Genomic DNA, 14,780 nt, shown 5'->3' with positions numbered 1-14,780 from the left:
GCATTTTCACCCCGAGTGAGGTGGGAGCCTAGAGGGCTTCAAGCAGAGAAGAGGATGTGATGGCATGACGGGGGCCAGCAAGTCTCACCCCAGGGAGTCCCTGCAGCCCCAGTGCCGGACACCTTCACTGGCCCTGCTTTCCGGAGGAGGTCTGGCGAGCTTCACTCGCTGCTGAGGCTGCACTGTGACCACGTGGTGGGTCCACGATTCCACGATTTGAATCCAATCCCTGCAGTCAGGAAAGACATATGAAGGAGGAGCCTGCAGCCATGGCTAACTGTGGCTGTGTGGCTCATGGCCTCACCAAGCTGGCATGTGCTGACGACCAGTGCCTATGCTGCCTCTGTTGGTGGGCACAGGCGGCCCGAGCACAGCTGGGGGATTAAGGAGCAGGGAACATGGCTTCAGAGGGACTTAGGGTCTCAGGTGAGGACTAGGGGTTCAGAGAGAGAGAGCCAGGAGCTGGAGTGGGAACAGGGTGGTGGGGGGGCAGTAGGAGGAGGTGGGGCGGTGAGGGGCTGGGGCCCTGCTCCTGCAGAGCCTTGGATGGGGACATGTCAAGCCTCTGGCTGGGGGGACATGCGGAGCCTCTGGCTGGGGTGACATGCGGAGCCTCTGGCTGGGGAGACATGCGGAGCCTCTGGCTGGGGGGACACGCAGAGCCTCTGAGCTTCTGGCTGGGGTGACATGTGGAGCCTCTGGCTGGGGGGACACGAGGAGCCTCTGAGCCTCTGGCTGGGGGGACACGTGGAGCCTCTGGCTGGGGGGACATGTGGAGCTTGTGCTGCTCCTGCCCACTCCCACCAGGTCCAGTGGCTTTGGTGTGATACCTCTGCTCTGACGATGGGCATGTAATGGGGGCTTCTGATGCCCAGAGAATGTTCTGTGAAACAGTAGACCTTCAAGGCTTTGCTGAATAGGTGTGGGAATTAAGTGACGCTGAAAGGGGTCCTTCCATGTGGTCTTCTCGGAGCCTTTAATGTGCTTTTCACAGCATTTGAAACTGTATTTGACCCCTTGACTCTTTTTTCCTTTGAAGCATGTTTGGGGAATCTGATCTCTCTGGAACAGCTGTAATCTAGCACTGCCTTTACCCAGGGAGGCTGGGTGAATGGTGGGATTTCAGGCAGATCCTTCTGACCAGGCTCCAAGGCTTCCTCCCATCATCCTCCCAGGGCCTGGGCTGTGAGCGTGGGGCAGGTGCCCCGTGGCTGCTCTGCTGTGATCTCTGTGCTGTGATCCTGGGGCTGTAAGTTCTGGGAAGGCCAAACTAGGATCTCTGAACTGTGAGCTCAAGAGGAAGCTGACTGGGGTCAGCCTAGGGAGAACCATAGGCCAGGCTTGGGGAATGAACAGGCTCACTGGGGACTGAGGGACGCGGCTCCTAACCCAAGTCCTGCCCGTCGGGGTGGCCCAGGCAGGTCAAGGGCTGGGGTGGGTCTCATGGTGGGTGTGTCTTCTGGGAGGGCCACGAGTCTGCAGGGACACAGCTGAGAACAGAAACATTTGATCCCCTGCCTGGGGTCTGGGGTCACCCCGGGGAGCTCTAGATTGGTGCAGCTCACTGACAGCAGACACTCCGGCTAGCCGCTGCGTGGCAAATGCTCCCACCTCTTGCCCCTGGAATTTTCATCTCTGTCACCTCTGCCCACCTTCTCTGGCCTCCCCAGCATCTCTGGCCATGGGGTCCCTGGGAACTTGGGCCCCATGTTTTACTAGTGAGGACAGTCCAGAAAGGCCCCAGGGGTGGAAGAGGAGGCGCCCACCACCCGACCTGTGTGCTGTGGGGTGGTGCTTGTGATTACCGTTGTCCTTGTGGGCAGTGGGACAGGGAAGCTGGGACGCAGCCGAGATGCACAGGAAGAGAGCCTGCCTCTGGGACTCCTTAGCCTCGGGTCATGGATGGCAGCCCTGGGCTGGGCACTGAGCCTCCCTCATCTCCTCTTCTGCCGTAACCCACTTCTAGCTACCCAGGCTGCACCTGCGGCCACGTGGGGAGGAGCTTCTCAAACTGTGTTGGCGACAGTTTCCTGCCACAGCTTCCTGCCCCAGAGACCAGCTTTGCTACCCTGCACCCATGGTCCTTGGACAAGCCCTCAGTTTTCTGCCTCATCCTGCATCCTCATGCTTTATGGGAGTGGCTCCATGAGTCTTCAAGGATGGGCTGGCTGGGTTGGAGAAGATGGAGGGGAGAGGGAAGGGTACACTAGGTGGAGGGTGCTGTGTGGATGAAAGTATGAACATCCATTTGAAGGAAGGCAAGTAGCACAGCTCAGCTGGGGCAGAGGGCTGGGGAGATCCAATGCAGTAGCCATTAGGGTCTTGAGCAAGGGAGGCCTTGAGGAAGAATTGCCAAGGAGCAACTTGCAGACTCTGGAGCTCAGCTCTGTGGAAATACTGTGAGGTTCAGCCAGCCACAGGCAGCATGAGCATGCCATCTGGATCTTAGGTTGGTTGTATTAATGGAAACAGTTGGTGGAGATCAAAGGAGATGATGCCAGCACCAACCGACCTCAGTCGGGCGAGAGATCTGGGCTCTGGGAGAGGTGGATGTGGCAGCATGTACAGCTACTGACAGGATGACCCAAGTAAGGGGACGGGGGTGGGGGAAGGAGAGTGAGCAGGATGGTCAGAGGGCAGAGGCAAGCCAGGGAGTTTGTGAAGGACCAGAGAGGTCTATGGGGCTCAAGCAGGAGGGAGGAGTCATAGGTGTCGGCCATTCAGGGGACCCAGGATTGAGGAGGTCACAGAGTGCTTGTCTGGTGCCTACAGACTGCCAGGGGTGCTATCAGTGCTGGAGAACAGCCTAGGGGGTGGGCGCAGACCAGGTCTGGCTGAGAGGCTGGGAGTCAAGGACATAGGGACAGGAGTGTAGACAGCCCTTAATCACTTTTCCTATTTTCATTAGCATTTTTAGTGTCCATTGTGTTTGTATCTTCCAATTCCTTTCCCCCTTAATTAAAAATTTGGGGTATAATTTACATACAATAAAATTTTTATATCATTTTAGTGAAAAATTCTGAGATTTGACAAATGCATACAGCCCAGAGACTACCACCACATCAACCAAGATAGACTATTCCCCCGAATTCCGTCCTGCCCTCTGTCGTCACTCCTTCTCCGGCCCCCAGCACCCAGTAACCCTTGGTGCATTTTCCATCCCTATAGTTGTGTGTGGAATCACACAATTTGTAGCCCTTGGAGCCTGGTTTCTTTCATCCAACCTGAGGCCTTTGCGATGCGTTCGCGGAACTGCGTGTCTCCGTATGCTGTTCCACTTACTGCGGAGTAGAATTCCACTGTAGGCATGTATCTTATTCATCTGTTGGGAAACATGTAAGTTATTCCTAATTTTTGGCAATTGTGGCTAGTACCGCTATAAATGTTCCTGTGTAGGTTTTTGTGTGAATGTAAATTTCCATTTCTTTAGAGTGAATACCTAGGAGCCTTCATGAGTTTTTTTGTTTTATTTTGTTTTGTTTTTTTTGAGATGGAGTTTTGCTCTGTTGCCCAGGCTGGAGTGAAGTGGTGTGATCTCGGCTCACTGCAACTTCCACCTCCTGGGTTCAAGCGATTCTCCTGCCTCAGCCTCCTGAGGAGCTGGGACTACAGGTGCCTACCACCACGCCCGACTAATTTTTTTGTATTTTTAATAGAGACGGGGTTTCACCATGTTCGCCAGGCTAGTCTCAAACTCCTGACTTTAGGTGATCCGCCTGCCTCGGCCTCCCAAAGTGTGGGCCACCGGGCCCAGCCATTAATTTTTGTATCTTAATGGAGACGGGGTTTCACCATGTTGGCCAGGCTGGTCTCAGACTGCTGGCCCCATGTGATCCACCTGCCTTGATCTCCCAAAGTGCTGGGATTACAAGCGTGAGCCACTTCGCCCAGCCGCTTCATGACTTTTTAAAAACACTCTTGTGGAATGGTGACCTTTTTCTCCAGGTGGAGCCACAAATGCAGTCCCTTATGAATCTCTGGAACACCCACCTGTCTGTAACTGTTGGGACATCCAGGACCCCCCTCAAGCTTGGCCCTCCCAACCTCACTGTCACAATCAATCGGGTTACAGTGCAGATCTTGGCCCCTCCTCTAGCTACTCTGACCCAGACTTCACCTGATTCCCATTCCAGTACCTTCCTTTCAGCTCCAGAGCCCATCTCTGGACACCCAGGGCAGAGGGAGCTTTCACAAAAGCATTCATTTTACCCCTTGGTTGCATTTGCATAACTAAGAAGGGCACTCAAAGTCAATTCTCCAATGCAAACTTATGCCTGAGTAGCCTTGCTGGGCCTATGTTAGTAGAGAAACAACTCATAACCGCTATGGAGAGGTATTTTTTCCCAACATTCTATGAAAACTTACAAATATGCAGAAAATAGAAAGAATTAACTGTACACCAATAACTCACCTGCTAGATTCTCCAGTTTATGATTTGCTATAATTGCTTTATCACATACAGTTGATCAACACTGCGGAGTTCTTATTTGTGAGTTTGCCTACTTGTTAAATTTATCTGAAACCCTAAAACCAACATGGCACTTTTGTGGTCATTCTCAGACATACAGAGTGGCAAAAACATGAATCACTCGATACACATGCTCCCACCGAGGCTGCACAAGGCAAACATTCTCATGCTGCAGATAAGTGTCTTTTTCATGTTCTTTTTTTTTGAGACAGAGTCTCACTCTGTCGCCCAGGCTGGAGTGCAATGGCGTGACCTCAGCTCACTGCAAGCTCTGCCTCCTGGGTTCATGTCATTCTTCTGCCTTGGCCTCCCGAGTAGCTGGGACTACAGGCGCCCGCCACCATGGCTGGCTGATTTTTTTTTTTTTTTTTTTTGTATTTTTAGTAGAGACAGGGTTTCACTGTGTTAGCCAGGACGGTCTTGGTCTCCTGACCTTGTGATCCGCCCGCCTCGGCCTCCCATAATGCTGGATTAGAGGCGTGAGCCACTGCAGCCGGCCAATCTTTTTCATGTTCTATTTGGTGGTGCCACATATTTTGTTTTTTTATTTTATCTTTTTTTTTTTTTGAGATTGCTGTCTCGCACTGTCGCCCCGGCTGGAGTGCAGTGGCAGTGGCGCGATCTCAGCTCACTGCAACCTCCGCCTCCCAGGTTCAAGCAATTCTGCTTCAGCCTCCCGAGTAGCTGGAATTACAGGCACCTGCCACCATGCCCGGCTAATTTTTTGTATTTTTAGTAGAGACGGGGTTTCACTGTGTTGGCCAAGATGGTCTCGAATGCCTGACCTTGTGATCCACCTGCCTTGGCCTCCCAAAGTGCTGGGATTACAGGCGTGAGCCACCACGCTCGGCCTATTTTATCTTTTTAAAGACAGAGTTTCGCGCTTGTTGCCCAGGCTGGAGTGCAGTGGCCTGATCTCGGCTCAGTGGAATCTCCGCCTCTTGGGTTCAAGAGGTTCTCCTGCCTCAGCCTCCCAAGTAGCTGGGATTACAGGTGCCCGCCACCACCTCTGGCTAATTTTTTGTATTTATGGTGGAGACGGGGTTTCACCATGTTAGCCAGGCTGGTCTCGAACTGCTGGTCTCAAGTGATCCACCCGCCTTGGCCTCCCAAAGTGCTGGATGACAGGCATGAGCCGCCGCACCCGGCCTCACATATTTTGAATGTTTATGCTTTTTGTTGGTGATTTCACTGGTTAACATGGCCCCCAACCATAGTGCTGAAATGCTGTCTGCATTCCTAAGGGCAAGAAGGCTGTATGTGCCTTATGGAGAAAACATGTCAGATAAGCTTATAGTTATAGTGCTGTTGGCTAAGAGTTCAATGTTAGTGAATCAACCATGTCTATTAAATAAGGTGCCTTTAAACAGAAACTCACAAAAAAACAAGGTTATGTCTTGATCAGTTGATGAAAATGTAAACAGTTTCCTAGGAACCTAACTCTGTATTTCCCCTAGGAGGGATAGTTCTATATTGCTAATTCAGTGTTTTTGTTGACTTTATAGAACTGCAGAGAATGACAGGAATCAACTGTGTCTATCTGGCTGTCTATCCTTTTATCCATCCCTCTCACTCTGTTCGTCCATCCGTCAGTGTTATTTTTGGGATGCTCTCAAATTAGATTACAGTCCTCAGTTCCCATCACTCCTAAACATTTCTGCAAGCAGATCGTTACCTAGGGTTCAATATTTTATGTTTCTTTTTTAATTGAGGGAGGGCAAATACAATGGAATGAACACATCTTAAGTGTACATTCTCTTAGTTTTGGGAAAATCAGACACTTGCATAACCCAAGCCCTGTGAATATACAGGACGTCACCATCACCCCAGAAAGTTGAGGGCAGGCAATTTTAAGTTATCTGCCTTACCAGATATCCATCTGTCTAAATAGCCTTAATTCCTCCTCCCCTCAATCACACGTTTTGTTTAATAGCTGTATCAGAGTTCACTTTGAGATTAAACCCTAATGTATTTAACCAGTCCCCTAGGGATGGATATTCAAATTAGCATATGCTCTGTAGAAACTTGCCAAGGAAGGCAGAGGGCAGGGCGAGGGGGGCCAGCTAAGGCCGAGGGGAAAGGGTCAGCGGAAGGGACAAGGGAGGCTGAGGGGTAGGGCCCTTGGGTGAGCAAAGCTGGGTGCGGCCTCAGGGCCTCTGCGCATGCAGTCCTCTCTGCCTGATGCGCTGTCCCGCGCGCTTTTTGAAAAGTTGGCTCCTCCTCCTTCAGCTCTCCCTTCAAATGCTAGCTCCTTGGAGAAGCTGACCATCCTAGCTAGAGCCACCTCTTCTCTCTCTTAATGTCACTCCACTTATTTCCTTTGTAATGCTGACCTCAATCTGTAATTACTATTTTTGTTTCTTTCTCAGTTTATCTCACGGCTCTCCCTCCTTAGAGTGTTGCCTTCGGGAGGACGGGGTGGGACCGCGTCTGCCTCAAGCGTGCATATCCCCAGCACCGGGCCTGAAACACAATAATTCAGCACGTGGTTGGGACATGAAGAGATGGGTACAGGTGTTGGTGCTTGGGGACCAGTTGGCGTGCTTGGGCGTCCACATAATGTCTCTGGAAAGTCAGATGGGGGTTTGGGACTTCTCGATCTGTGCCCAGCAGGCTGCGGCTTCTCTCCAGGTTGACTCTGGCACAGAGCAGGCTCTGCCCCCTTGGCGCGCTCAGCCTGCGGCACTGATGCCCTCCACGCGGCGTCTCTCGCGCCGTCTTTGGGCCCAACGCACCAGGTTCAGGAAGGCCCTGACGTGCCTCCGACCCTCTGTGAACCCGCAGGTTTCGGGAGGCCCAAGGGCGATGCCAGACCCCGCGGCGCACCTGCCCTTCTTCTACGGCAGCATCTCGCGTGCCGAGGCCGAGGAGCACCTGAAGCTGGCGGGCATGGCGGACGGGCTCTTCCTGCTGCGCCAGTGCCTGCGCTCGCTGGGCGGCTATGTGCTGTCGCTCGTGCACGATGTGCGCTTCCACCACTTTCCCATCGAGCGCCAGCTCAACGGCACCTACGCCATTGCCGGCGGCAAAGCGCACTGTGGACCGGCAGAGCTCTGCGAGTTCTACTCGCGCGACCCCGACGGGCTGCCCTGCAACCTGCGCAAGCCGTGCAACCGGCCGTCGGGCCTCGAGCCGCAGCCGGGGGTCTTCGACTGCCTGCGAGACGCCATGGTGCGTGACTACGTGCGCCAGACGTGGAAGCTGGAGGTGAGAGCGCAGCCTGCGGCGCGGGGTCTGGAGGGGCGTGGCCGAAGAGGGGCAGTCGAGGGTTTTGGGGGGATAGGAGGGAGGAAAAGGTCGTCTTCCCCATTCAGTCCCCTTTGGAAGCTGGAGAGGTGGGGCACTGGTTGGGGAAGAACCTGAAAGGAGGCCTCAGAGGCAGGGGCTCCGTGGTGGCGGTCGCCTTCCGCAGGCTGAGCGATGCTATGGTGCTCTACTATGCCAGATGGGAAGGTAGAGGGACGCACTGGGCCGGGCGAAGGCGAGGCTTGGAATGGGGGCGGGGCTGAGAGGAGGGTGCGCGGGGCTAGGGTGAGCCCTTAGGGTAGGGTGGCTGTTGGGGAAGATGGGCAGTAGTCATCCACAGCCTGAGTGACACCACCATGCACAACTACCTGAATTAGGTCTTCAAGCTGGAGATGCGCTTGGGGCCGGGCTGGAAGGTGGGGGTGGTTCCTCCCTAGCTGGATTGGGGAGGGGACCACGGAGATGGCGCGGAGGTAGTCCTCGAAAACCTGCCTAACACGCGCTAGGGACGCCTGGGTGGGGTGGGGAGTCCTCTGGGACAGGGCTCCCGGAAGGGGGTTCCTGTGGCGAGCACTTGGCCACACCTACAGACCTCCTCGCCTCTCCTTTTCTAGGGCGAGGCCCTGGAGCAGGCCATCATCAGCCAGGCCCCGCAGGTGGAGAAGCTCATTGCTACGACGGCCCACGAGCGGATGCCCTGGTACCACAGCAGCCTGACGCGTGAGGAGGCCGAGCGCAAACTTTACTCTGGGGCGCAGACCGACGGCAAGTTCCTGTATGTGGGGCCCGGGATTTGGGTGCGGTGAGGATTGGGGCTCGTTGGCAGGGATCCTGGGGACTGGGGCAGATGTGAGTGTGCAGTTGGGCCGTAAGGGTGTCCCTGTGCCCACATGTGCAAGTGGGTTGTGTGTTTCTGATGTGCAAAGGGACTTGCACATGGGGAAGTAGAGGTAGTGACTAGGAAAGCCTCCAGACTCGGTCCCTTGGCCTGGCTTGGAATCACGCTTCCGCCACCTGCTGGCTGTGGCCCTTGGGCAAGTAGCGGACTGTGGTTGCCTGCCTCAGTTTCCCCTCCTTCAATCAACAAATATTTACTGAATACCTACTGTGTACCAGGCACTGAGCACATGGCAGTGAGCCAAACAGACACAGTGCCTGTCCTCATGGGGCAGGTAGACAAGAAAAGGAATCAATAAAATAGAGACCCTGTCAGATGGTGGTAAGCGCCGTGTGTGCAGGTGGGGAGGCGGTTGCAATTTTAGATTAGGTGGTCAGAAGAGGCCTTCCTGAGAAGGTGACTTCTGAGGAAGGGAAAGAAGCTGAGGAGTGAGCTGTGCAGCTTTCAGGGGGAAGGGTGTTCCTGGAAAATGCAATGGCAAGTGCAAAGATCAGGAGGCAGGAGTCTATTTGGCGTGTTCCAGAAACATTGTGGAGGCCATGTGCCTGGAGCTGAGTAAGTGAGGGGGAGAATGGGAGGAGGTGAGGGCAGGGCGGGGACTTTAGCTTTTCCCCCAAGTGAGGTGGGATCCCCGGGAGAGTGTTGAAGCAGCCCCCTCTAACTGTCCTGTGGTTGACAGCAGTACCTCCCCTCAGGATCCTCTATGAGGATTACATGAATTAATACGTGTGAATCGAGAGTATGGTAACTGACATAGGAAAAATGCGGTAAATGTTAGCTTTTATATGTGGGTGAACGTGCGTGTCTGAGCCACAGCTGAGGCCATGTAGCTATTTGCGAGTTTGTTAATGTGAAAAAAATCTCTGAAAATCTCTTTTTAAAACTCTGCTGAGTGTTTGACAGCCCTGCTGCGGCTGTTGCTCTCTGGTTTGGACACGGGATCTTTTCTGTAACAGATGGTATCCAGGTGCAGCTGAGGTCACTCAGGCCTCAAGACACAGATAAATTGGTGCTGCCTCTTTCCCATGACCTCAGGAAGCCCAGTGTTTTCCCCCAAGAAATCTGTGGGGACAATTCCTGGGCCTTCCTTCTCGTGAGTGCTTCTTGGCCTGAGCCCCTGCCCAGCAGATCCCTTGGGTCATCTGCCTCCCCCAGGGCTGTTTCCTCTCCTGAGGTCAACCCACTTGGAGGAAATGACCACATCCCTTGATTTTCCTCACCCATGTGAAGTTTCTGTAGATTGCCTGCAGGCCTCTTGCAAGATGCAGCTCCCTCTCCAAGATTCTGTTGTGGGCTGATAAAATAACTCTTTTCACCCTACCATACAGATTCAGATTTAGGCTGTAAATTGGAGTGGAGTTTCCAAGGCTTCTGAGGGAGCTCTTAGATACATGTTGCACATAATACTCAGTTGCTGGTGCAACTTTTGAACAGGACAGGGCTGTTTTCTCTAAGAGGAAACCTTTGCATTTGTATCAGTTAGCTTTTGCTACATAACAAACAGCCCTAAGATTTATTGGCTCAAAATGACAGTTTATTGCTCTTCATGATTCTGTGAGCTAACTAAGCAGTTCTGGTTTGGGTCATCTAGGCTGGGCCTGAATAGGCTGGGATGGCCACACTCACATGACTGGCCATTGGCTCAGTGTCACCTGGGTGATGGGGATGAGCTGGCCCAGTGCAGCCATCATCCAGCAAGCTAGCTGAAGCTTGTTTGTGTGGTGGTGGTGCAGGGTTCCCAAGATCAGTCAGAGAGGAGAGGGCAAGTTCAAGCCTTTGTGTAATGTCACTGATGTCCTAATGGACAAAGCAAGTCATATGACCAAAACCAAAGTCACTGTAGGGAAGGGATTCCTTAAGGGAGAGGAATGCAGGGAGCCATTTTTGCAAACGGTTGGTCATAGGATTGGATGAAGCAAGTTGTTGTGAAGGTATGGACATTGTGAACATGGGTGTTGGGGGCTGTCTCTCTTTCCTTTTGGACTGTCAGCCTGAGGGCAGGGCCTGCCCTGCTGCATCTGGAGGGCTCCATCTTGCAGTACATGGTGATGGCTCGTCCAGGTATTACCCACCTTCCTCCAGATGTTGCATCACCCCACCCCAGGTGTGACCCTCGCCAAGATGTTAGTAATGTTTGCTCCCACGTTCTCACATGCTCATATCCCCCTCGTCCATTACATGCTACCCCAGGTGCCTGAGAGTCCAGGGGCTCTCCCCAGGCTGGACACGCGAAGAAGGCTCTAAACCCTTCCTATTGATGTAGCTGATTCTTTCCTTCCGTCTCTGCTTTCTCTTTCATAAAATGTAAATTCATCTGTCTTCTTTGATTTTATAATCTGAGTTTCTTCTCTGTTTTCCCCCTACATCCCCAATGTAGCTTTTCATCCCCACCGTCTCTGCCTCTCTTCTGTCTCAGTTTTCCTTTCTTCTTCTCTCTTTCCCTCCCCACCCCCATCTCTCTTCCTCATCCTGCACTCACACACACACATACAGGTCATGATTCTGCCACTCCAATGGCTTAAAAATTTCCCCCAGATTCCCTAAAGCCTCCTGAGAGTGGCAGAGGATTCTAGGGGGTGGGAGAGTGAGAGAAGGGTTGAGCAGGTGGGATTTGGGCCCCTGTTCCAGCTTGAATGACGACAGCCGCTCAGCTTTGATCTGTTTGCTATCTTAGGCTTCCACACACAATGTTGTGTGGCAGAGGTTTCACTGCCCAAAGGAAAAGTTCAAACAGTTTTTGTGTAACACAGCAGAGCTCATGACAGGCTTAGAGTCAACTAGTCTGCTGAGATTAGAGGAGTCTCAGGAGAGCCAGGGCCAACAGCTTTAAGCAGCTGTCTGTGCATTGCATATCAAACTGGCGTGCAGTCTCCCAGGCAAATAGGACAAGCGTTGGCGGTGGGAGGGTGTGGCTAGGAAGGAGAGATGCCCAGCATCTGGGCACAGCATAGAGCGTGTAGCTGGCAGTGAGGTCCACAGCTGGCACAGTGGTATGAGGACAATGACTCATTTTGGGTAAACGTCAAGAGACGAAGCAGCTACAAAGAGCCAGGCTCCTGGAAAATTAGGCAAGATACGCTTTGGACAGAAACTGTGAGAGCTTCTTCTTGTGGTTCCTGTAGTCTATAACTGCTTTCTCAGGGCTTGGGGTGTGAGAGAAAGACACGTGCTACTCAGGCCTAGAGTGAAGACCAGGACCACGCCTACCATTGATCACAGTTCATGGTTGCCGAAGAACAGATTGAATTGTACCCAGGGCTGTGCACTGCCAATGCTGGCTTGTTTCTGTGTTATTGGCAGCAATTTTATGGAACCGGCTGATTCGACTTGAAAAGAAACTTGTCCTGGAAAGGGCCTTTAAGAGAGTACATTGTCAAGTGTTTCTTTTTTTGAGACAGAGTCTTGCTCTGTCACCCAGGCTGGAGCACAGTGGTGCAATCTTCGCTCACTGCAACCTCTGCCTCCCAGGTTTAGTGATTCTTCTGCCTCAGCCTCCCTGAGTAGCTGGGACTATAGGCGTGCACCACCACGCTTGGCTAATTTTTGTATTTTCAGTAGAGACAGGGTTTTGCCACCTTGGCCAGGCTGGTCTCGAACTCCTGACCTCAGGTGATCCACCCGCCTTGGCCTCCCAAATTGCTGGGATCACAGGCGTGAGCCACCGCGCCTGGCCTGTCAAGTGTTTCTTATCCTCTCCTGGACTGCAGACCTCTTTGGAATCCTACTGACTGCTCCTTTCACAATCCCCCAAAGCATATTCACCTCAAAGACTTTGCAGACAGTTATACGAGATCGTGGTTGGTCCTGAACCTCGTCCTTAGAACCCTTTTCAGGTCAAGAAGTTATGATTTAGACCAGTTACCTCATTTTATACATAAGGAAACCGAGGCACAGCGAGGATAAGCAGTTTATTCAGGGTTTCACAGGTAATCTGTGACAGAGCTGGGTGTTAGTCCTAGGTAGCAATTAACTGTAGAGTCAGAAATGCATTTGAATCCTGGCTCCCCCTCCTATCTCTTACCAACTCTGCAATTTAGGCAAGATACATAATCTTGTGCCTCAGTTTCCTCATCTGCAAAATGGAGATAACAATAGTGCCTACTTTGTGGGGAGTGCTGTGATTATAGGACAAATATGTGAGGAATTTAGAACCAATATCTTAATAAATAAATTGTAGCCCTTTTTTGTTTGTTTTGTTTACAATCGTGAACCAGAGACAGATGTAGCTCTTATAGGTTCTATGTATTATTTTAAGAGCAGAGATACAAGTTGATTTTTTAGCCTGTACTTCTGGCTTAAGTGCAAGTTCCAACTGCAAGAACAAAGAACTGCCACTACCTAGCATTTTTTTTTTTTTTTTTTTGTAAATCAAGTAGAACTTATGGTACTGAAATATATGTGGTGATAACACCAATGTCTTAGCCTGTGTGGTTATTATCTGGGAATTTGCGGCTGCTCTTTATGAACTCACACATCTCTTTCCAAAGAGTGTATTGGTTAGCTTTTGCTGTGTAACAATGTGCTGTATTCATACCCTGAAATGTAGTGGCTTAAAACAATGGTCATTTACAGCCAAGTGTGATGGCTCACACCTGTAATCCCAGCACTTTGAGAAGCTGAAGCGGGCGGATCGTCTAATGTCGGGAGTTTGAGACCAGCCTGGCCAACATGGTGAAACCCTGTCTCTACTAAAAATACAAAAATTAGCTGGGCATGATGGTGGGTGCCTGTAATCCCAGCTACTTGGGAGGCTGAGGCAAGAGAATCACTTGAACCCAGGAGGTGGAGGTTGCAGTGAGCCAAGGTTGCACCATTGTACTCCAGCCTGGGCAACAAGAGCAAAACTCTGTCCCAAACAAACAAACACCGATCATTTATTCACTCTTGTTTTGCTTGGCAATTTGGCTGGTTGCTTGGTAATTTGGGCTGAGTTCAGCTGGGTGCCTCTTCTGCTGGGTTTTTGAGCTTACTCATGTGGCCACAGCCAGCTGGAAGATTGGCTGGAGCTGGATGGTCTCTGGGATGGCCTCACTCACATGAATGGCTATTGGCCACTCATGTAGGGTGCCTTGGTTCTCCTCCATGGGCCTTCTCTAGCAGGCTAGCTTGGACTCATTCCCATGGTATTTGGAGAGCTGCCAGGAAAAGCAAGAGAGGGCAGGCCAACCTCAATGTTCAACCATTTTTCAAGCCTCTGCTTGTGTCATGTTTGCTAATGTCCTGTTAGCAAGGCACATGGTCAAGCCCTGATTCAGAAGACAGAGGAGGAGGCCCCACCTATTGATGGGAAGAGCTCCCTAATATTGTGGCTGTTTTCCCCCAGTATTCCACATGGAAGTTTAAATAAACAAATAAGGAGGAAATTATTAGTTCTAGAAGAAAGAATGAAAGAGACAGACAGACTTGGTGGCTCACGCCTGTAATCCCAGCACTTTGGGAGGCCAAGGCAGGCGGATCACAAGGTCAGAAGATTGAGACCATCCTATCTAACACAGTGAAACCCCATCTTTACTAAAAATACAAAAAATTAGCTGGGCGTGGTGGTGTGCACCTGCAGTCCCAGCTACTTGGGAGGCTGAGGCAGGAGAATGGCATGGACCCAGGAGGCAGAGCTTGCAGTGAGCCGAGATCACGCCACTGCACTCCAGCCCGGGCTGCGGAGCGAGACTCGGTCTCAAAAAAAAAAAAAAAAAAAAAGAGACAGAGGAGGGGAGATGGGAGGTTTGCTGTTTGCTGGTGAGTGGCTTGGCATGGAGTCTCTGTTGTCAGTTTAAAACTTCAGGTTGTGACCCTTAGGAGGTGTTTTCACTTCTCACAGTCCCTGGAGACCATCACCTCCAGGCCAGCCTGCCAGCTGCCTCTGACTTCCACAGCTCTGAGACCCCCAGGGCCAATAGCCCTCCCTCCTCACTGGAAAGCTGCACTTAACAGGAGCTTGTGCCAGTGACTCAAAATAGAAATGTTTTGTGGGAGATGTTGACTGGTGTCACTGTGGGGTTTCACGTGACGGCGCTGCATCTGCTGTCCCAGCCTACTGTCTCTGTGGGATGTTTGTTTCCTAATTTGTGGTGGGTTCTCTTCCTTGCCCTTTTGTGTGCCCTCATTGACCCCGCCCTGATTTCCCATCTCTCCATGTTATCTCCAGACTGTTGTGGGCTAGCCTGGGAA

General features: G+C 51.9%; 1 protein-coding gene across 1 annotated transcript in view; it reads left to right on the top strand.

The window, feature by feature from the left end:
• The window catches only part of LOC100971372 (tyrosine-protein kinase ZAP-70), a 30,618-nt gene that overhangs the window by 6,818 nt on the left and 9,020 nt on the right, over positions 1 to 14,780 (top strand). Inside the window, exons 4-5 of the mRNA XM_055107630.1 lie at positions 7,253 to 7,675; positions 8,329 to 8,489. Of these exons, the coding sequence (XP_054963605.1) occupies positions 7,253 to 7,675; positions 8,329 to 8,489 (584 nt within the window). The remainder of the gene's footprint in view (positions 1 to 7,252; positions 7,676 to 8,328; positions 8,490 to 14,780) is intronic.

This window comes from Pan paniscus, chromosome 12 (assembly GCF_029289425.2).
Source record: "Pan paniscus chromosome 12, NHGRI_mPanPan1-v2.0_pri, whole genome shotgun sequence".
Taxonomy (NCBI): Eukaryota; Metazoa; Chordata; class Mammalia; order Primates; family Hominidae; genus Pan; species Pan paniscus.
Note: the sequence above shows the minus strand (reverse complement) of the source record. Positions and strands in the feature narration are given on the sequence as shown.